The sequence below is a fragment of the Sander vitreus genome, chromosome 2 (genome assembly GCF_031162955.1).
Source record: "Sander vitreus isolate 19-12246 chromosome 2, sanVit1, whole genome shotgun sequence".
NCBI classification, from domain to species: Eukaryota; Metazoa; Chordata; class Actinopteri; order Perciformes; family Percidae; genus Sander; species Sander vitreus.
The window spans coordinates 14,856,177-14,879,677 of record NC_135856.1 but is presented as its reverse complement, the minus strand read 5'-3'; the positions used below and the strand labels follow the sequence as shown (position 1 = coordinate 14,879,677).

General features: G+C 41.8%; 1 protein-coding gene across 7 annotated transcripts in view; it reads right to left on the bottom strand.

Moving 5' to 3' along the window:
- Positions 1-214: 214 nt before the first annotated feature.
- The window catches only part of LOC144536293 (nucleosome-remodeling factor subunit BPTF-like), a 44,588-nt gene continuing 21,301 nt past the window's right edge, over positions 215-23,501 (bottom strand). For 3 of the 7 annotated variants that reach the window (XM_078279356.1, XM_078279363.1, XM_078279397.1), the window contains 22 exons: positions 22,605-22,729; positions 21,932-22,060; positions 21,579-21,729; positions 21,313-21,352; positions 20,703-20,928; positions 20,247-20,396; positions 17,068-17,198; positions 16,500-16,614; positions 16,109-16,314; positions 15,067-15,307; positions 14,616-14,878; positions 14,117-14,230; positions 13,772-13,933; positions 13,256-13,338; positions 10,082-10,307; positions 9,473-9,798; positions 8,728-8,901; positions 8,130-8,322; positions 7,565-7,606; positions 7,343-7,427; positions 4,950-5,136; positions 215-2,644 (listed from right to left, as the gene is read on the bottom strand). In XM_078279356.1, coding sequence (XP_078135482.1) covers positions 2,608-2,644; positions 4,950-5,136; positions 7,343-7,427; positions 7,565-7,606; positions 8,130-8,322; positions 8,728-8,901; positions 9,473-9,798; positions 10,082-10,307; positions 13,256-13,338; positions 13,772-13,933; positions 14,117-14,230; positions 14,616-14,878; positions 15,067-15,307; positions 16,109-16,314; positions 16,500-16,614; positions 17,068-17,198; positions 20,247-20,396; positions 20,703-20,928; positions 21,313-21,352; positions 21,579-21,729; positions 21,932-22,060; positions 22,605-22,729 — 3,406 coding nt within the window. In that variant the 3' untranslated portion in view covers positions 215-2,607. Of the gene's footprint in view, positions 2,645-3,182; positions 3,558-4,949; positions 5,137-7,342; positions 7,428-7,564; positions 7,607-8,129; positions 8,323-8,727; positions 8,902-9,472; positions 9,799-10,081; positions 10,308-13,255; positions 13,339-13,771; positions 13,934-14,116; positions 14,231-14,615; positions 14,879-15,066; positions 15,308-16,108; positions 16,315-16,499; positions 16,615-17,067; positions 17,199-20,246; positions 20,397-20,702; positions 20,929-21,312; positions 21,353-21,578; positions 21,730-21,931; positions 22,061-22,604; positions 22,730-23,501 lie in introns of those variants that run through there. The other 4 variants (XM_078279388.1, XM_078279406.1, XM_078279371.1 and 1 more) reach the window with 3 other exon arrangements.

The following is a 23,501-nucleotide window of genomic DNA, read 5'->3' as shown; positions in this document are numbered from 1 at the left end:
ACATCCCTGAATCACTTACAAGTGGTCCAAAATGCCGTTGCTAAGCTTTTGACCAGGTCCTCCAAAAGGTCTCACGAGACACCGATCTTGATTTGTGTACACTGCCTCCCCATCAAATCCAGAAGCCAATTCAAGGTTCTTGTGATCCCTTTTAGAGCTCTGCAGGGTCAGGCACCTGTCTGTCAATCAAAGAAAACACAACTCTTTCGAAAGCTGGTGTCAAAAACATTACTTTATTATCTAGGATGAAATGTCCTATCAAGTACAAAAGAGAATCTCTTCAGAGTTGCCACAATCAGTTAAAAACATAGAGTTCTTTTTTTTTTTATCTGCAGTTACGTTTCCTCAATATTACTAAAAAAACGGAGAACTTTTCATTGATATGAATAAATAATACAAGAAATGCAATGTCAATATACTGTAGAAGTTATGTTGAACTGGTTGGTTTCTTACAAAAAAAAACTCTTTACAAGAGTTAACTATGTCACTCTCACCCATTCAAAACCCTTATGCTCACAATATGCAGCACTTTTAATATAAAGAGCCATTTCTTCTAAAATGTAGAGTTCACTTCAATTAAAGAGAAAAAAATAGACAGTTAAAATATACAGGCGGGCTTAGTTGCTGGTTCAAAGAGTGAAAAATAAAAGTTTCTACTGCTCTAAAAATCTTTTATCTCTACATATTTGGACAGCCATAATATACAATAGAGGTTTCAAACAGTGGATGAAACACATCATCATCTGATTACAAAGTCACGGACATTTGTGTGAAAGACACACAAACACAGTAAAGAAGATAGGCAGCTACATTATCTCTCAACTCTGCAAATACACACAAAAAACTGATTGAAACCAAAACATTTGCCTTTTTTTTTTTATTTATTTTATAACAACTAAAGACAACCATGTATTATGACTGCTCCCCTCCTACAAAACTGATAATTACAGATTACAAAAATGTTCCCAAATATGATAAAAATGTAGCTATAAAATTTTCATACAAACCCCACGGTACAAAGACTCCCGAGTCCCCACTCAAAGTTTATTCCCAGACATACTGCAGCAGACCGCAACATAACTGAGTTGATGCTGAGTGGAAAAGTCCATTATCCAATTACTTAACCATGCTTTGAGGGCGAGTTGAGAGACATATGTGAGCCAACCTGTCAACCTCAATGAAATATGTTGGAAGAAGTGGCTGATAGATAAGGGGGGAGAGCCTTAGAGACTCAGCCACTGACAGAAACAGAGCTTTTGACGAGACAGTGTGTGCGTGTGTGTATGGAGGGAGGTACAGTACATGTGGGTTAGTTAAGCCTTGTACAAGTTTCACCTTCCCTGAAGGCCTAACAGTCGTGCTTCCTCACTACTTGACCTCCAAATGATCAAGTTTAAAAGGAGAACAGAGCTAGTTAACATTATTAACTTGCATTTTAGAAGAACACAATATGGTAAAAGGTCAAAAGAGGAGCAGGGTGTGGTGGGATGGCCGGTTCTGGGCATTTCCTGCTGGAAATTAACACAACAGCCCTCAGACGAAATAAATAGCCATTGAATTACTTGAGAGAGAGAGTGCTGTCTAGGCCCATATGTGGTGATTTAAATCCAACAGAAAAACTCACCTTCTGACTAGTTTTCAGAAATCTAGCTTCGATTGCAAACGGAGCATCTCAGCATCAGGCTACAGCGACAGGGAATGTACAGTGAAATGTACTACTGAATGCGAATGTGCCACCGTGTGGGTTTTATGAGGCTGCTTCAAGCTTTGTGCAGGGCTACACAACTGAGGGTTTAGTCAAAATAACAGGGTGCAGTGGAGTTAGATGTGAAACATGGAAGATGAGATTGGCTGCACAAAGTGGATCTGAAACTGATCGGCTTCAATGGGGTTATGTTTTACTGGTGGGGGACCAATAAAATGCTGGTTTGGGGCATACAGTCGTTAAATATGAGAATGAACTCCAAGGTACTGTACATGGTTGTGATGCCTGCCTTTTGCCACATGTGAAGCATTTTCACTTTGACCTTGTGGACATTTCCATGTAAGGCAGGGACTAGGCTTTATTGGGATGTTTCAACAAACATTAAAATGCACCCCTGGGTGGAAAGATCAAAGCTGACACTTTGCTATAGAGGATACACAAAAATAGTGATCAGCTACAGTACGAACACAACAGTCCACTGCTGACGTGACAGACTGCCACTGAACATCCAACCAGCCAACTTATCAACTTTTTCTGCGTTTCCCCATCTAGATCTTTCTTCTCATTGGTGGGATGCGCTGGCAGGAATGGCTGGTTGGGATGAAGCAGGCTGCCAGACAGTGCATAGCCATCCTGGCCCTGGTCTGAAGGTGGGACTTCTTTGCCATTACGTCCCAGTGACACTTTAAAAGAAAAGGGGCTCATCTCTCCACTTAGCACTGCAATGGAGGTGTCGGAGGTTGGGCGCTTTTGTCACCAGTGCGAGCTGATTTTCAGCTGGGAGCGTGCTCTCCTGCAGAGAGGGCTCCGGTTCAGATGCAGCCTGACTTGGACCACGGGGCTTAATCATTCAGAGGGAACCACAAGGCTTGTCTTTTTGACACTTGGATTTTAGGAGGGAGCTAAGATGCAGCTGATTGTAGTTTGTTGTTATGAGACCTACAGAGACAGGCAAAGAAAGGAGGAAGAAAACAGTTGGAAAAAGTCTTGTTTCCTTTTTTATTAAAATCTTTACAATATGACAAAAATATGCACTAGGGGAAATACAAAAAACAAAAAAAATAAAAACATGAATTGGTTGCCAGTGGGTCAGACACTTTTGACAAAGACCAAGCAGCCATGTTGGTGAAATGTTATTGAAGTGTATGATACGATGTCGGCCAAACAGTGTATGTACAAGGACTTTTGTTTTTAAACTGGAGACTGTCAAGCTTGCCATATTTAGAACAGAGAAGCTAAACTACATTTTCCTCCAATCTATCTTTACAGGTCCTACCATTATTTCCTTTAGAACATAAAAATAGTCCTTCACAAAAAGATATAATATGCACATAAAATAACATTATACATGGGTACAGCCAATAAAAAGAAACTAGTAAATGTTGCATGCTTTTTTTTTTATTCTCGGCTAAGAAATGAGGTAAAAATGTTCTGCTGCAGCATGTTATGACTAATTCCATAAACAAAAAGATAAAAGATAAGTTATCTGTGTGTGGAACTGAAGACAGATTTTACAATCAAAATCAATAGCTTTTTGTTTTTCAAAACAATCTCAAGAAAGAGAATGACAAACCATATATGTTGTCCTATATCCAACTCAAACATAAACAAAATATCGGTCATCTGTTGCAAAAAGTGTAAGAAAATACATTTTCCCTTGAATGCTTTGTGTTACCAACATGGCTGCCATTATTAGACAGTAGAAACTTTTTTTCTTTCCTTTGCTTCTAAAATAAAAAAAAAGGATCACACCTACAGTGTGGCTTCATATATGCACTTTCTTACAAAGTTTTTAACGCTGTTTTAAACAAGTAAAGAGTGACCCCAGCACTCAGGAGTTTGACATCACAATCTGCGAGAGAGAGAGAGAGAGAGAGAGAGAGAGAGAGAGAGAGGGAATGGATGGTGTAAATACATGCGGGTGAGGCACATCACCGTTTAAGGCACATAGCTGGATGCAAACCACAAGATTTACTGAACTACTTAAACTTCACATGACATGTTCAGCTTGTTCTTCAGTAAATAACCACATTAAGTACAAAGTAGAACAGCAAAGGCATATAAACAACAAGTATTGTATGTAAATATGAATCAACCTGCTCCTAGCTAAAATCTTGTAGTGTACATCCACCTTAAGCAATCACATCACACAGTGAGGGCAATGCAGTGAGGTGAGTTTAGAGGTGGAGTTATTAGAGCTTATTTGCTGCTTTCATACATGACAGTATATGCTGGAACAGCAGTAAGAGCATCAATAAAGAACAGGGTCAAACATTACAGATGATATAAAGCTTTGGTTCTCAGTTGGAACCTGAAGAGCCCTGATTGATGAAGTCATTTTCTGTACTTCCCAGTCTATATGCTACCAACTGTTTGGTGAAAAAGTAAAAGTGAATGAAGATACTACCAACATGAAACTGTAGAGGATCAAGGGGGTGAGTGAAAGCTCATACAGCCCACAGAAAAAGTATGGAGGGTAGGGAAAGGCATGCATCCCTTGTAGAGGCCCAAACAACTTTTAAAATAATCCAAAGTATTATATAAATCATTCGGTAGCACTTTACTTGAAGGTATCTACATAAGAGTGACATGACACTGTCATGGACACATGAAACCTAACCCTAACCATAACTCTAACCCTAACCATAACTTGTCATGACAATAAACCGAATGACACTTAATGACAGAAGCGTGACGTCATAAACGTTTATGACTTGTTTATAAACGTTTATGACACGTTCATGACAGTGTCATGTCACGCTTATGTAGAGACCTTCAAGTAAAGTGTAACCAATCACTTAAAATGAATTTGTGGAGATTTAACCGTGTCGGTGTCTTATGCGGACTTGTTCCGAAGACAGAAGAAGCTCGCTTGTTTTATGAGCATTCAGTCACGACTCCAAATGACAAAAAAACAATATGATTTAAATTAAATGTTTAGAGGCAGCACTAGATGGTGACCCAGGAAATGAAAGAGAAGGAGTCAATGAACTACACAAGCGTCCGACAAATTGTACTGCTCTCATTGGAGAAAGTGTACTTCCACTCAAACTCCAAGGAGGCCGGAGTCAGCTAACCAGCAGCACATCTGGAACTGCTAATGACTTATGTCTCTTTCTTAAGGACACTTCATTCTCTGACCCAGGGGCTTACACTGCCTTGCTGTTCTCAAAGTCACCTGCTGACATATTTCTTTTTTTTCTCCCCTCATCAGTGCTGATCATTATCATTATCCCCATCTTACCTGCTGGCTTTGAACCCTTTGAGTTTCTGGACAAAGAAGGTCTCCAGAACCTCAGCACACTGGTAGAAGGGCGAGTCACTGGGGTTGTAGTAGCGGCAGTTGTCGAAGATTTTGGTCATGTCCGCCACAAACTCTGTCAACTTGATGTATTCGCGCTTCTGTATCCTCTCCTCCATAGTGGAAAGGTCTAAATAAAAGGGGATTCAAAAAATATATTTGGTTAATGATTGTATAAACAGTATTTAATAGAAATGAATAAAAGACCCTACTCATTTAAGTGTGAACTCTTGCCGGAGACAAACATCACATAAGCGGAAGCGGCAGATAAATATCTGGCTTTTCTAAATCGACTTTGTTCCACAAATCAGCACGCCTACTTCAAAGTAATTGAAGCTTATGTGTCATGTGTTTGACAGACATTCAAATGGGTTTCCTGGGAGCACAGTTCATCACTTTATATGTGACAGCAAAAATCCAAAACCTCTGCCAGCTTTAACCTCGATCTAGTCAGCCTTCCAGATCAGTTACTGAGATCTGACCGATTTGTCATTCCTGAGGAGAGCGTCATTATCCGAGCATCAAATTAGTAAAAAGTCTAGGTCTCCCATAAAAAAAAAAGAACTTTCAGCGTTACTAACCTGGTTAAATCAAGTTAGAAAAAAAAAAAGCTTGAGTTAGCGAGGAAGCTAACTGGTAACAGCCAAAGCTTCAGACGCTCTGCACGGCGTCCCCGGGCCTGCGTTTTAAACAAACATATCCCGCCCCCCCCCTTAACCTCCTTAACCCCCACCCAGCTGGCCAGGGGCTTACAAACTCATGGTCAATATCAAAGACCTCCTTCTTCTCCATCATCAGATTTCATCCTAAAACCCTCCAAAAACTACTAACGGCTGCAGCTACACCAGCCAAATGCTCTTTTTTATGAAAACCAACAAGGTTTTTTTTTTGCAGTGGAAGGGAGAGGGGAGGACTAGAGTTTCCAGGACCGGACCAACAGGAGCTAAGTGTGGGGCTGGTCCCTTTCCACAGGGAGCCCGGCAGACCCGGACCAGCTCATTAACGGTTTGTTTGTGTGGAAGTTCAAAAAGGCCCTGCTGACGCAAGTCCCCATTTACATGGCCGGTTTGATCTGAGTTGGAGGGCTTCCTCCCTGCTGGCCTCCTTGTGGCTGTGTTTCAGTGTTTAAGATATAGAGACTGGGTGTTGCTTCCAGTAACCTGAAGCAATTAGGAAATGCAAACAGCACTACTGAGGCAATTTTATCTTCCGAATGGGGATTGCTCCTAGTTTTGGTAATCTGCTGATTCATGAGTCACGGTTTTTAATATTTTCCGACATAACAAAGCCACAAAGTGCAACACTAAAAGAATGTCCACATTGTAAAGCCACTCCACAAAAGATAGGTTTTAAATAAGTTTGAAGAGCTCAGCATTCAGAAAGCATGGACCACTGCTTTCTTTTAATAGTTACCTATAATACTGTGCATTATGTTGTATGATATAACCCAGGGCTGAAACATTATCAACTATTTTTATTATCAATAAATCCATTTAATCATTTATCATGTCTGTAAAATGTCAAAAATAGGTGATTAATGAATAAGGTCATTTTGCTCAACCAACAGTCCAAAATGCAAAGATATTCAGTTAATAATGATACAAAAGAAAGAAGAGCAACATTCTTACATTCCAGAAGACTGAACCAGCAAATATTTGGTATTTTACCTTGATACATGACTTTTACCAAAATTGCAGCACAGACAAAAAAATGAAGGCGACCATAGATGAAAACCAAGGCAGGAAAAGCACATTAATCAGCCTTATAAACTAATGGTATGCTGTGGAAAACCAGCCTCACCAGCTAATGGCAATTTTTGTAGATATTTATTGTCTATTACTGTTTGTTTTTTTACATCTCTAATGCACATTAGTTGTGGACACCCACTCACAATTTCATTGTATGGGACTCTGTGCAATGACAATAAAGGTTTATCTTATCTTAAATGAACTAAAACATACAACATTTGTATGGCACTTAAGAATTGTAATTAGTTTCTAGATTTTCCTCATTAATATGCATTTTATTCCCAAAGGCTATCAATGGGAAACAATGGCAAATGCTTTCCAAAGCAGGTAAGTGATAATACTCGTGAGAAAAGGAGGGGAATGCAGAAAGGTAAGGATATGTGCACAATTACAGGCCTTCCATAGCATGAAGACCACAGAAAATGCTTGGGTCCAGAGTAGCTGCTGAGCTAAATGGGACTGGAGGCTAATTCCCCCCGAGTACAGCCGCTGGGAAACATTAAATTACAGACCTTGTTGTAAGAATCACTATTATGTTTGTGTGCTTTTACACATTTTATTTATTATTATTTATACATTTCATCTCACCCATAGGTTCCTTGATAACCCTGTAGTAGTCCGGGGCGTCGTTTGGGTCCACTGGTTCCAGGAACGGCCATGCCATTTTATGTGCCTGCAGAGGAGGGAGGGGCCGTGAGAGAGAGATAGAGAAAGAAAAAAAAAAAAAAGCTGAAAAAAATTACGAAAAACAAACGGCACCATGAAAATGACACTGGAAGCAGGTGGGTCAACACAGATGTTCTCTCTTACCTTCTTCCACACTTCCATCTCTCTCCCTCTCTCACACATACACTGGAGAGAGGAGGAGAAAACGAGAGGAGAAGAGGTAGGAGGAGGAAGAGAGAAGAAAAGCTACAGAAAATGCTGAGACCAGGCAGCTGTCCAAGTAACGCTCTGGGGAGCCGAACCCATCAGATAAGACAGACACAGAGACTTTTGTTTGCTGCGCTTACACTGCAGTGGGGTGACGACGAACTATGTTAGCGTTCCGTCTATTTCTTGTAATTACAGTGCTGCTGCTGCTTCAGCTACTGCTGACCGCGTTCATGTACCTGTACGGTAAATGCAATGTAGAAGAGTAAACCTCCCCGAAATTCAGTTTACCCATCACTTTGGTTTGCAGAGTAGAATTTTGCTGTATTTATAGGGTTAACTTTTACCAGTGTATATGAAAAAAAAAGTACTAGAGCACTCATTGAGATGCCAGGTAAGTGAAATTAGCGAGCTTGGCTGTAGTACAAACATTGTATATACATCACTGTATACAGTACACTGGAAGCATGTGTGTTTGTGCAGCGAAAATAAATCTGTTTACCTGTAAGGAACGCAGGATTCTCCGCAGGCCCTCGTAGTCTTTGTCCGTAAGCGGCGTGAAGACCGTCATGGCGTCCTCCGTCGACTGACATTGTGGGCACACGTATTCGTCGATGTGGTTGGCCTCGCTCTGCAGGATGCCCACACAGCGACCGTGGTACCAGTTCTGACACCGGTCACAGCCGATGTAGAACCTGGAAAGGCAAGACGTATTTTTACTTGTAATGAAGGGCCATTTGCATTGTATTTCCATGTGCTTCATGAATAAATAAATAGAGCAGAGATGATGATAACATGTAGTAAGGTTAGTGTGGCAAAACAGAGACCTAAATGTGATTTCCTCGAAGCAACAACATTGGTTAAGTAAAGCAAAAAAACATAACATTACTTTTTCACATTTAATCCCTTCTTTATGATTTCTGATCAGATTAACTTGTAAGGCAACCCAAGCACTTGGGAACAGCAGGCTAGATCTTGGAGAGATTGTACATTTTCCCAATATAGCTCTTCTATTATGCCTCAACCCAGTTTTGCATTTAAAGCACCAACAATGATTGTTCACAGTTGCGTTTGCCAAACACACTACTGCAGCTCCTTACTGGGACTCGTCGTATGGCGTCTGACAGATGCAGAACAGCTCCTCTGTGCTGCCCTCCTGGCCCCGTTTACACTCCACACAGATGTAGTCGTCCATCTTCTTGGCCTCCTTCTCTGTGATGCCCACACAGTCTCCGTGATACCAGTTGGTACACAGGTCGCAGCCAATGTAGAACCTTTAGAGATACAAAGGTGTTGTCACTAATGTCTCGCAGGAGACACACTAGTTTACAGTATGCCAAAACATATACCAAACTTTTTTTTTTTAACATGTTGCTTTTCCACTTTAGTACATTTTTACTCGTATGGAAGTCGGCTGCACAACTGACGTTTAAGCATCAACTTTAAACGAAATTCCATCCCTCGTCCTAATATTGATTCTACAACCAGTGCTTGCTCACAGGCTGAATGAATGCTCTACACTTGTTGCTGCAGTCTGGAGGCTTGCGTTTGACCAGTCAGCAAGTTCAGTACCGTAAACTCTACCCTTATAGTTTCTGGACCATTGGAACCTCGAGGAGCTGGGACTTTTTGGGAGGCAGCAACCAAAACTGGAAGTTGAAATGCAGGTTAAGTTTCTGAGTTCCTACGAAGGTTGATGGAAAAGTTATAAAAGGTTACCATTAGATTCTACTTTTTTGGGGAATTCTTTATTTATAACAGTGTTTTATTGTGCCTACCACTACCATGCCTGCCCCTGGGTAATATAGTATTTAAATTAGAGTACTCCAGAGAGCTTCATCATACTTGGTCTCGTCGTAGGGTGTCTTGCAGACGCAGTAGAGCTTGGTGTCCTTTTTGCTCTCCTTGGTGCTCGTTGTCGATATCATCTTCTTCTTCTTGGACTTGGCTGATGTCGTAGTATCCCTCTCCTCCTCCCGTTTCCTCTTGTGTGTGGAGGTGATGCCCGTGGTGAGGTGGTGTTGCGAGGTGATGCCATGCGTTTGTGCCAGAGTAAGCTGCTGTTGGTTGTGGGCGGCGGCCGCGGCGGCGGCCTGGGCCGCCTGCTGGGCTGCAGCCTGAGCCCTCTCCTTCTCCCTCCGCATCCGCAACAGGTCCCTCTTTAGCTCCTCCTGAGGAGTGTAATGTCAGGACAGAAGTGGTCAAAATGGTTGGAGAACACTGAATTCAGATATTGTCTTTATGATTAATAATGTTTTTAAGGGATAAAGGTGTTTCCAATGCCATTTGTCACACCTCTTTATAATTATGTTTTAAACTGCATGCTGAGTGTGTAAAGCTTTATGCATTCTTGAGGCCATTTTCTTAATTTTGTATGTACCTCTTTGTTTTGAAAAAGTTTACATTGGATGTTTGAAAGGACACTATTTTGTCCTTCCCTCCCTGCCTTCATACCTGGGCCTCCAGCTGCAGCTCCTTGTCGAGAAGCGCCCGCTTCTTCAGGATCTCCATCTTGAGGCTCTCTTTGTGTCTGTAAAGGAGCGAGGAGAGCTTGCTGGCGTTGGCCAACCTCCTCTTTGCCTCCACCACCTCCTCTTTCTTCCTCCTCTTGGCTGCCTGCCTCTCATCTTTGTCTATCCGGTCAAGGATGAACTTCATCACCTGGTTGCATACGATCATCCTGGACAGAGACAGACAGGAAAAAGGAAGATAAATAAGGAATACATTTTTCTTACTTGACTTATATCCTCCTTACCTTTAAAGTTAGAGGACCATACATGCATATTGTGTAGAATAGTGAATTACTGTATATAAAAGGATGAACAGCCCCTTGAATACAGTAGAAAAATGTACAGTCTTGCCTAAAAACACAGCTCAAGAAATAGCCAGAGTGAATCTAATGAGAACCCATGTGAAATAGGGCTGTGGCCCAATCAGGGTATTTTTAAAAGGCATAAAATACACATAATACTCCTGCTGAGAGAGAAGGATAAAAAAGAAGGGAGTGAAAGGATTATCACATATCGGAATCTTGAATTCAGAGAGTCAGTACAGTCAAAGTCACAGAGGAAGAAAGTTATCCCTCTGACACACCAGTGGGCAGGAGTATTAATCCAAACAATGCTTCAATGTTTCAGAGAGTACAACCTGCACGGCTATTGGCTACTTCAAAAAAAGTGAACATCTAACTTTCCACATGTAAGAAATAGTGTGTGGCTCAATGAACAATGAAAGCATTTCTCTCAACACAAGTCTTTGAAGTTCTGGCAGCTCAATGTAACGCTATGTAAATATAAAGTCTCGGGTTTGACTAAGCTCTAGATCTTTCCTTTTTCTGCTCCAAGCTATCAAATAAGATATCAAATAATAATCTTGGGAAATCAAACAGTTTGCTTTTCCCAGCAACGTCCACTAGTACAAACAACATAGCCTTTTAAAATCCTAAACCTAACTTGGCTACTTCCTAAAAGCGATGCTGTTGTGCCATCGTTCCTGTGAGAACCAAGCAGTCAGAGTAGTGATGTTACTGGGCCACGTGTCTCACAGATGTTAGAGGGGTATTTGGTTGTCCAGTGTTTATTTGTATGAGACTGTGCTACAGTCGCATGGGAGTAGAGCTGAGGGTTGGAAGAGCGGTATGGTGAGAGATGGACAGATAGATGACGACTGGGAAGCCACGGTGATCTTGTAAACATAAGAAAGGGAGGAAGAAAGGTCATACGCGCAAATTCAAGCAAATTAAAATGCACATGGGGATTCAGGGTCATGTGTACGGCCCTATATTTAGCAATGAAGAAGAAAATAGAATTACGGGCTGAGGGTACTAGGCCTTTCGCCAACCAGTCAAACATGTAGTGAAGACTTTGAAGGTATTGCAAAAGCCATAATTTAAGTGTATTTTTTTGGTTAAACATTAATGCTTCACCACACAAACATCTTCAACCTGACAGCACAGAAGATCTATCTATACAATCACCCCAGTTTCAAGATGGGCACCCAAGATTAGTGTCACCAATTTAGTATCTGACCAATAGTCTCCCCTTCTGTTCCTGAGTTCTGGAGCTGAATAATGGCCAGAAAAGTGTTTTTTTTTTTTTTTTTAGCTGAACATTATGATGTCACAGTGAAGTTGACCTTTGACATTTGGATATAAAATGTCATCATCACATTTTATCCTATTAGACATTTGTGTGAAATGTTGCAAAATCTATTCAGTTCATCCCTGAGCGCAAGTGGACGTTTGTGCCAAATTTGAAGAAATTCCCTCAAGAATAGGAAAGAGGGACAGACGTATGGACTTATGGACGGACAACCTGAAAACATAATGCCCCTGGCCACAGCTGTCGCAGACGCATAAAAACATGACTGGGAGATACGATGAAAACTCCACAAACATTTTGTCAATATATTACAGTAAATTAGGATAATTCTTGGCCCAGTGTCCCCGGTATGTTCACTTGTGTTTGCCAACATTCACAACTAAGATCGAAAATTGTTGGTTCGCGTTCAGCGACAGAATGTTAGTGCATGTCTGTGTGTATAACGCACAAACACATGCATGGCTGCTGAGGTCAAAGATGGGCCAGGGCTCCTACAGCGTAAATGCAGCATGAAAGTGGAAGAGACTAATGAAACAGGACACACAAACACACGCAAGCTGACGTCCGAGTTTGAGGCTATTACTAACAGAGTGGTGTTTTGAAGGCAAAGCGAGAGAAAAGGATGACATGAAGAAATGGAAAAAGGATGAAAAATAAGCAGAGAGACAAACAACAGACAGAGCTGCTGTACTGATGTCACGGTAGTCTGGGTTTGGTATTTCAGGTTTGTGTGAATGGGTACAGTGTTGACACACCGTCTGTGGACATAAACACATGGTTGTCAGAGTCAACTGTAGGTCAGAGTATAATCTATCTACAGCATATAAAACGGGAGGGAAGGAGGAAAGCCTCTCTAAACATTCCACTACTTTGACTTTTATTTTATAGATTCTGTTTTTGTAGTTGTAGTAGTCCTACCTACTTACAGAATAAAATTGCACCTTTTTCAAGGTAAAAGTAGGCCAACAAACTTCTTGACACAGTGAGTCTTGAGAAGGTCTCTTGGGAATTACAGAACTAAATAAATGATTATTTTATCTGAATTATTTTGTCAAACGATGCTAATAGACTTTTTATATAGAAGTGTAAATTTGCTAATTCCCTACAAATTAGGGTTGGAAGGGCCTTGTGTGATTTTATTGTGCAACTCCTCTCATTTATACATAGGCTTGTCCTTGTGTTCTTTCTTGTAGGGTCACAGTGAGTACATGCAGCTGTTGGTGGTTACACACCCAAAAGTTCCCACGCTGTGTAGTACCTCCCAACGTGGTGTTTGGATAAAAGTCAAATGGAGAGAGGAGAGGATAGTGTACAGACTGCGCAAGTGAGATCCATATGATGAGAACACGGACATTAGGAATTTAAAGAACTGTCCCACAGATCATCACCCTAAACATAATTCCTGTGCTGCATTGTTTATAAGGTGCATATGTTGCACAGTGTGTTTAGTATGATTGGTGAGAGAAGTCTGATCCTTCAAATGAACTAGAACACCCTCCGAAACACGCGCGCGCACGCACGCACACACCTCTGATTTTCTTCTCTCTCTGCAGGCGTCATGGTCTTCTTCTGCTTCAGGTGCTCGATCACCGCGTTTTGTTTCATCACCACCTGAAACAAACGACGCAGGAAGATAGCAGAACAAACCACATGTTTAACAACAGAACATACATTTACAGTTCGAGAGGAAACCGTTACAGTGAAGCAAAGAAAGAACTGATTTTGATAACATATTTAAACCAATGAGTAGCAAAAAAAATAAAAATACAACCAGGTGACCAGGCAGTATCGTGTGTCAAATGTACATAAAAGACAGATGAAAACATACACACACACACACAGAGTAGTAGTGGCAGTATTATATTATATATATTATATAAGTCCAACAAACGGAGACAGGGCCCAAGCGGTAAAAATAAACCCAGCCTCAGTGGAGGGTTAGAAGATGGTGACTGTTTACTGATTGAAGAGGGAGGGCGAGCCTTGGACTGAAGTGGATGACCTGACGGCTACAATGAGTGCCTGAACATGCTCACATACACACCTGTTTCTGAATGATGTCGCTCTGGCTGGCTGAGTTGAGGGCTTGCTCTCTCTTGGCCTCTGCGGCTTGTCTCTTCTTCTGCTGTTGCTGTTCTCTGAGCTGCTGGATTCTCTGCAGCTGCTCCTGGACTGAAGCTGCCTGGATGGTCACTACGTTCCCAATCTGTGCAGACAGCATAGTGTGATAAGGTATACCGTTTTGAATACTCTGTCTAAATGTGTGAAGCAGTACACAGGGAATGTCTCAATTGTTTCCTTTAATTTTATGAGGATAAAAAAAAACCTTAGCAAGGTCCTATTGAGATAATATAAGTTAGGGTCTGGTTTAGCAGGCTTGCTGCACTACCTGTCCTCCCTGAGCTGAGGTGGTCCCGGTTTGTTGTATCTGGATAGGAAGCTGCAGTTTGATGTGCTGTGGCAGAGAGCCTCCACCCTGCTGGGCCTGCAGCTGTGCCAACACCTGCAGTCACAACACAGAATATACACAAATGTAACAAAGCTGAAAAGAAACCCAGGGTTGTGTTAATACATCTATATAAAACTTCTATTTCGATTAGTTAGATCACACCGTCAGCTAAATTACCATCACCCTTAATTTAATAGAGTACCACCTTAAAAATGGCTAGATAGCTTAAATTAGCAGTTCACAGAAGTACCTTGGTTTAATAGTTTGAGCATGCACATTAAACTCTTTTAGTCAGGCTTGTCACAGACTCATTTACATTTAAACCTGTTTAGTCCAATTACAGTAAAGTCTCATACTGCTGGACAACACAGAGCTTCATGTGAACTACAGCTGTTTTGGGAAGTGGAGTGAGGTTACAGTGTCTCTTTGCTAATCATACCTGTACCTGCTGCTGCAGTCCAGACATGCTGATGAGCTGGGGTGTCTGCTGCAGCTGCACGGTTCCTCCCTGCGTCTTCACCTGCAGCGAGGTGGGAGACTGGATGGGCATGTGGGCCTGTGTCTGAGGGGGTAACTGGCCCTGTGGGGTGGCCAACGAAGGGGTGCTGGTGGTGGCCAAGGGGGTTGCCCCTGCCTGGATGGGGGCGGCAGCCTTCTGGGCGGGCTGTGCTGGGGTTTTGGTGGAAGTGGGAACTGTGGTGGCTAGAGAGAGAGAGAGAGAGAGAGAGAGAGAGAGAGAGAGAGAGAGAGAGAGAGAGAGAGAGAGAGAGAGATGGTGGTCATAAAAATGTCACCCTTATCCACTGGAAATCACCCAGATGAAACATCAAATTTGAAATCTGAAAGCAAACCATCCTAAAATATACGTGTCAGGTGATCAATGCTCATACTTGTGCTTGATGTGGGTGTGGCAGCGGAGGCCAGGGGGGTGAAGAGGAAGCGCTGCACCTGGCCGTTGGGCAGCGCTGCCTGCATGAGCTGCTGACCGGGACCTGGGATGACAGTGACCCCGTGAGGTATGACCTGCAGCTGACCGGTGGTCTGGCCCTGGCCCTGAACCATCACCGTCAGGGCCTGCTGGGTACCACCGACACCAGCCTGCCGATCCACACCTGACCCAGCCTGCTGCTTCTACGAGAGGCAGAGAAGAGAGGGGAAGGTGAATCACATTGTACCATCCAGTCTAATCCAAAATAAATTGCCTTTGGTGAAAAATTGTGAATATATCCCATTATCCAAAGCATAAATTAATTTTAGTAACACAATTTTCTTCCAAATTTCAAAACTTGGTTTCAAATTGGTTAAATGTTTGTAGTTGTTGGCTCTTATTGCATCAACAGCCATCTGAGAAGGGGGGCTCTCTCTCTCTCTCTCTGAACAGTCTCTCACGAGCTGTCTCCCATTCTCCATGTGTTCTAAAAGTTTCTTTGCGTCTTAACTTGAGCTGGGTCATGAACTGTTGCTGGTATGTGGTTGTAAAGCCCATTAAAACATTATGCGATACTGGGCTCTACAAATAAACTTGACTTTTGAGAAAACAGATGATGTAATTAAAAGCCCATTTTTTTGGTACAATTTTACACTGAACTACATTTTGCATTTCTGTGGCGACCAGGGTGTCTGCACAGTTTATAATCATCCTTTGATAATGGAGCTAAAATAAAACATCTTACAGTTCATATTTATACATAATCAATTAATGAATCTAAATATTTTCCCATCATTTTTCTCTTACTGTAATTCAAGGAAGAAAATAATGTGTACAGACCAATATAATAAGTGTATATTTCAATACAAAGACTGTCTCAAGGTTGTGACTGATATACTCTATCCTTTATTTTAAATCAAATGTCATCACTCTTTGGGAGGTGTTAATTTCAAACCCTGCATACAGGGTGACATCCTGGAGTTTTCGGTGTCTCCCTCACTAACCTGTGTTAGCTGGGTGAGCTGTGCCAGGGTGAGTTTAACCTGGCCTTGCCCCTGCGCCCGTGGGGTGCCTGGCGGTGTTTGGCCTGCTGTGGTAGGGCTGGCCGCCCCCTGGCCAGTGACCGTGGCGACAGGGCTGGCACCAGATATTGCCGTGGAAACTGCCTGGCCACGAATGATCTGCGTCACTACTTGCTGTCCACCCTGACCTGGAGGAGAAAGGTGTATAAAGATGGTAAATAGAGCTAGACTTTCACACATGCTACAGAGAGAGCATGAAGTTACATTTTAGCTTGTTTCTAAACTTGCTGCCAGTGTGCAGTGCTTCTTTTTTAGGATGAGTTGCTATTTGTGCAACTAAAAAGTATTGCAACTCTCATGAAGAGTACATTACCTTGCTGGACCATGAGGGGTGTGCGGAGTATCGTCTTTCCCATTGGTCCTGTCTGCTGGATCGGCGTTCGGATCACTGTCATTCCTGGACGGATCTGACCACCAGCTGCCAGAACCTAGAAGCACATTTTCATGAAGACGTTACTAATTCATTGTTTCAAAGCCAGCATCCTCTTCCTAAATGGTCAGAATCTGACAAAAGAAAGAAATGTCAAAATTCAAAAAGGAGCATGTCTGGAGCTAATTAAAAATACTGCGACTTGGTTTCAACATGGGATTATACATACATAGAAAATACATTATATGGTATAAAAGAATGTACAGAGAGTAGCTATGTCACCTGCTATATCAAATTTGAAAAGTACCAACAGCACATAAACAAAATTGTAACAGAGTTTTTTGCAAACATAGTAGAAAATACAATGAGAACAAAAAGCAGAAGGCAATATAAGGAAATTAGCAAAGCAGAACATGTACAGACTACAGTTGTGATCACACTAAGGATGAACAAATTGATTAACTTAGAACATCTCTATGGATACTTCAGAGCAAGGAGAAGGCAGATGTACCTGTTGCTGGGAGCCCGGGGTATTGTGCCTGATGTTGAGTGTGGTGGTGCGGGGCTGGAATGTGGTGTAGGTCTGGGCACCGCCTGCTGTGCTGGAGGGGATGATCCCCAACACTTTCTGCTGAACCACACCTGCAGAGAAAATAGAAACAGAAAGATACCAGAGTGAACAAATGAGAAGAAATGAGAAGAGAGAGGCAAGTGGAGAGGGGTACGGTGAAGACAAGGTATCCCGGGAGTGTCATTTCTATTTATCAGTCAAGACTAAAACATAACTGGTGGAAAGATAAGTGATGACACAAATGGCAGAGTGAAAAGTGAAAGAGAGAAATGCTGCAAGGAAGTGACAGTTTATGTTTAAAGAAATGGACAGAGTTAAGATGTGTGGTTTAAAGATATAATTGTAATTGTATCCTATGGGAGTGCTTGTAAGCTATATTTTTTTTAGAGATCTATGCCATTTGTTTGTCAAACCCCTGCCTTTTACTACATCAAACACATTTTTAAATGCTCGAACACTCCTAATACAATTACTGATGAGTGAAGCAGTGGCTACATGTTTGCGTGTCACAAGTGAGAGCAGTTGTACAGAAGTCCGGCATTGATGCAACTTAATACATTATTTGTGGACTTCTCTCCTTGCTCGATGGCCAGCTTTTGATCACAGCAATGGTAAATATTAGTTGAGCAGGTAAACAAAATCTCAGCTCACTGAAAGCTTAGTTGGGTTTCCCCCAACATACCTGAACCCCCTTATAAATTATGCATGAATACAGATCCTACTTTTCAACTTTAATCTGACAAAGGGAGCGTTTCATATTTGTTCACCAGGCTCTGTGCCTTAATGAGCTCACGTGAAGCTGATGGCAGAAATGGAAACCATGAGAGTGTCGCTCTTTTTCCTCTGCTGCCTTCTTGCTGCGGTTTTTCAACCGCAACCGAGCAGGTAAACCTATACATCAAGGGTTTCCCTCTTCAAACAGGGATGTTAAACCCGGTCGTAAGACCAGGGGAGTAGCTGCTCTGGTCACACACTTCAAACACGCTTTTCTATGGACTGGCTGTTTGGAGAGGTCGGGGAGTTGGGACTCCGGTGAGTTGAGAGGTACACTTTTATTCAAAAAGGCGGAGGGAAAAAAAGAAAAATGGAATCCCGCTATAGAGGGCTACCTGTCTGGGAAGCAGACCTCAGGGTAAACTTGTTTTCCTGCCTAACTTCCTCAAGCCATTCCAAAACAAACAGGGAGCCCAACAGTCATGCTGGATAAACACACATGTCCAATAAATGGTTACACTCCACCTGAACTTGGTTTTTACTTCATGGTAACTTCAATATTTAGAAAAATCACTTTCTTTGTATCCTTAGAGAATTCTCATATCATATCATTCTCTTTATCTGGTGAATGCAATGTTTTATTTAAGCAAGTCTGTTTTTGAGGATACATTTACTATATACCGAGTGGCTGTTTTTAGCAGCATCATCATTGCATCATGCTTAGAAAGTTCTTTCATTTCCAGACTAAACTTTCCTATCCAATGTTTTTGACTGAAGAATATTTACAACTTGAAATGGCACACTTTTTCAAAAATACATCTAATGCATACAGCATGTAGTCAAGTAATTGATTTTGTGAATGTTGAATCTGACCTATACAACCCATGCGAGAGCTGTCAACAGCTTTAATGGAAATGTCAACATGACAGACCACTTCTACTGAGTGTTGAGCAATATCCATCATCCAATAATTTGACAGGACCACAGACAGACCAGCTGGTGCTCGGAACAAATCCTCGCCTCATCCGCGGCATCAATATTGACATTTCAAAAAGTTGAAAAGCACCTAACTTAAGATAGTAAAATCCTAAACCCGCATTCTGGATTTAGAACCTCAGACTACACAAGTCTACCTTCCCAAAAACCATCCTACCAAAATAACAGCTTTCTATTAGATTACCATGCCGACAGAACTCAGCCAGACATGATGTGCAACACCAAACTAAGCTGCTGACTCATGAGGTTGGCACATAGTGGGCACCACAATGGGGTTGGTGCAGACCAGGCTGCCACAGTAGCATAAAACACAATGAGCAGCTGACTGCTCCTGAAATGGTAGCACATTTTGTATGTTGTCAGGTGGAACAAAACGCTTACTTAGAGCACAAACACGCTACCATAGCTGGACTTAACTTAGCTCAGCTTAACATTTGTAGTATGCGTTCAATTATTTAACTTGATCTCCCTCTTCCTCTCGTGGTCGTGTACAGTGGCCAGCATCTTTGCTTTCATTTGGAGTCTATTTGTTCACCTGGTGAATGTGAGCCCAATATTCAGTCTCCTTTTAGCTCAGTTTTTGGTCTCCACTAACTTCTGAGAGAAACATTGGTCTCTTTAGCTGCTAAATGCTCAACTATTTTCACCAGCTAATTGCAAACCTTGTCCGTCTGCTGTTTGCTGCTGTGCAGGTAGTGTACAGTGGGTTTATAAGAGCTTTTTGGTTGAAAATTCTTCCTGCTTCCACTGAAAACACTACTACGAGAGTGGTGAAAATGAATTCTTAACTTTAGATAGCTACGCTTTAATTAATAAAGCACAATGTTTTAGGATAACCCTATACCATCACTAAAGGACAAACTGAAATAGAAAAATAAAGCTAACAGAATCTCACTCAACAAATGAGGGATGCATTAGCACCATGGTAAAACTAACTGTGACAGCTGTGTGACTGATGAGACCAGTGTGTTTAATAAAGCTGAACACTTTAGCCCTATAGTTCTTTTTGTTGTGGTGCTTTAAAAAAGGACCATCTACTTGTTTACTTGGCTCACTGGCAGCAGCAATAAAGGACAGAGGAATGTCTAATTTGTAGATTTCAAAATATTTGGGCCTGCGGTAGCTGGCACAGACAACATTTAAAATGAGTAAAGACAGACTCAGAACCTCTAGAGCGCCAAGTTGCTAAATAGCTTACTATGGCGTCCAATTAATGAGCCAGATCTAATTTGGCTCCTTAGACACATTTGAAATGTCTCAGCTGTGGGCCTGAGGTGAAGCAATTAAAACACAAACATTCATGTATCCTGAAATAGTGGTGCATGGAAAGAAGAAATGTCTACACTGAATCAATGCAACTTGTGCCCTCCGTCCACCTCCAAAGTATGACTTATTAAAACCTGCCATACCTCCTTGTGAAGTTGGCACGTTGACTGTGACAATCTTGCTGTTGGCGGGCAGCGGCAGCTTGGTGGTCACTACCTTTCCACCTACTGAGGTTCCCGTAATCTGGAAGGTGTGCCCACCAGAAGTGGCCACGGTGGTCTCTGCGCCCGCTCCTAATAAAGCAAACAAACAAAAAATTACAACAAATACTGTAAATCCAATAATATCACTTCTTTTAATACATTTCGATAACCAACACAGCGATGCTGGCGATCAACACTTAAAACACAATATACGTGTAAACAATTATAGATTATATATGGTGAATGGTATCTCCCTTGTGAACACATGTATTATGATTTGTTCTGACAAGCTCTGCCCCTTAATTTAGGTGAGAACATATAGTACACTGTACCTCTCTACAGCTCCACCAGACTAAAGTACAGTAAACAGGCTATTAGTTACACTCTGCAAAGTACCTTGCGTGCTTTGACCCTGCTTGACCCAGGTGGCGAACGACTGCTGGAAGTTTTTGTTCTGCTGGAATGTGACGGGGGTGCCCATCTTGCTGGACAGTACCACCTTGGTGCTGGGGGTGCCCTGTCCTGACAGTGAGCTGACAATGACTTTGGGCGTGGCAACAGGTGTTGAGGGAGTCCCTGTTGGGGTAGCTGTGACTGAGCCCGGTTTCTGCTCCAGACGTTTCTGAGATGGTATATCAGGCAGTCAGTACATTAACATAGGCACCCATGTATTCATTCAATCAGTAGAGTAGAAAATTAGCTATTACAGTGGTATAGATTGATATAAACGGGGATGTTTGGGGGATAGCTACCTGGCCAAACTATACCATCAATAGATCATCTGTTATCTTTGTCCAGTTTTCACTCATTGTTCAACAAAGAGTATGTGTAAATCCCATAACAAAAAAAAGTTTCCTCTTTAGAAGTGTCTACCACTATTTATGCATTTTTTTGGGTAAGCCTCAGTTGAAACATATTTAGGCTTATATAATTTCTTTAAAGATGAATGTTCCTTTAATGAAATTGAACATTTAGTTGAAAGACTACTGAACTGAACCACACTCACCTTGGCCTGCTCTGCTGCCTGAGCTTTCTCTTTCTCCACCCTGTAAAAAAAACAAAAAACAAAGAAAATGACACTCTAGTAATTTAAAACACCCTACAATCTTTCCATAAATTCTATAAGTTAGATGTGATTATGTCGAATTGGATTTAACGTAAAATCACCATCCTGAAGAATGTCTGACTCTCCAGTTTGACAGGTTCTTAAATCGTTCTGACAGATTGCACAATTGATGGGAGGTAAAGGCACAACATGCTTGACCCTCTGACCTTTCTGAGAAGGCTCTGATCTCCCAGAGGTCCAGCTCCTCCTCAGCCACCCAGGTCTCGATCACCACTGGGCCTGTCTGTTTGGCAGGCTCAGGCTTTTTGGGGCGCAAGGCGCTGGAGCGCAGCCCCTTCCTCTGAGGGGTGTGGGTTTCTGGAATGGTGGACCAATAACAGATCAGTGTTATCGTGTCGGATTTTTTTAAATTGCAATACAAAAAAGGAGCAACACAATTAATGGATAGAAATAGATAAATTCATCCTTCTCAACTATGATCATGGTTTTGCCTCTGTGGTCCAAAGCTTCAAGCACTTTAACTCTTTCTTCAGTGTCAGGAATGAAAAGTGCATCTAACCTTTCGGAGTCTCGGGCACTCCAAGGGGGCAGATGATTTTGCGGATGCAGTACTCTGAGCGAATGCCATAGGGTCCCACGTCACGGCGCTTGATGATCTCGGTGGTGGTGATTTCAGTATCTGAGGTCTCTGTAGCAATGAGTGGGGATAGGGCTGGGTTGGTATGGTATGGTGATGAGAAGGAGAGCCCGAGAAGATGGAGGAAATGCACTCCAACATAAACACAGTGACACCCACACGAGACTGAGGGCTGTGTCTTTTTCAGACAAGCACTTTTGTACATTTCTCTGGGCCAACGTGGATAAGAAGGATAGCCCAAGTAAAAACAGGAAGATACTATGGAGTTATTAAACAGCAGAAATGCTACAGTATTTTTTAAGGCTTAAGGTTGTGAGTAGATTGATTTTTGTGGAAACACCAGCTGCATCTATCATCCACAGTATAGGTAGGAATATGAATATAAATAAAGCAGACAATACATGAAAGAGCCATAAAGGAAATTAGATAACAGTAGATAAATATCCAAAAACAATCACTTCTTCATCGTATATGTCAAACAACATAATTAATTCCCTCAAAACCTAAACTTAAATTTGATAATTTCTTCCCCATCCTCCCAGGGTAAAATACATCTTTATTTGGATGGTTTGGGAGAGTAGTAGAGGGGTTCTACCTGTACGTGTGGTGCCTACAGCAGCGGATGGTTTGACAGCCATGTCGTCCCATCTCAGAGAGGCCCACAGGAGCCTCAACATCAGGCTCACACCAGCCAAAGACTTCACCGTCTGCAGGCGATACCTATAACACAACCACAAGGTTCACATATTAGTCATATATACAGTTGCATGCTGTCCAAGAATTGTGTCGCTTACAACTTCGCACCTATACATAGCATGAACTGAAAGAAACTCCTGGGAAATGGAAATGTCTGTAATTTTTTTAATTTAAAATATTAGAATTTTAATTTAAACTGGAATATAAACTCTGACTGAAAGAAGAGTCGTTCTACAGCTATGAGCTGAAGGGGTTTTGGCATTCCCCACTGTCCTGGTGTCATGCAGTTCATCAGTGCTGGACAACTGACCGCCAGTGACTCGCTCACTGTTGCAGACATACAGTACATTGCAGCACGATCATGTAACAGGAAGAGGCAGAGTAAAAACAGACTGAGGTTTTTGGTGATGTTACTGTACCCTCATGACCATTTTTCATGAAAGAATGACTGGCTGCCATATTTAATATAATTTTATACGCTAATTTGGTTGAGGAATAGATATTATCTGTGACTACAAAAGGACAAAACAACAGTTCCAAAAATTTTAAGTGGAAGCTTGTGCATATTTCATTTGGTCATTTTTAATTTAATAAACAGTTTTGGGTGTAACAGACTGTTCTGAGTGTAGAATTAGATGACAGGAAAAGGTCCATTAGAAGAAATATTCCTTCCTTGCATCATTATGGCTGCGTCTGCTGTTCCAACAATGCACTCCTCTCTTGAACATTTACAAAAACATCATCACAAGGCTGTGTGTGTATGGGTTTTGGTAGATATTCCCTTTCCCATGTGTAA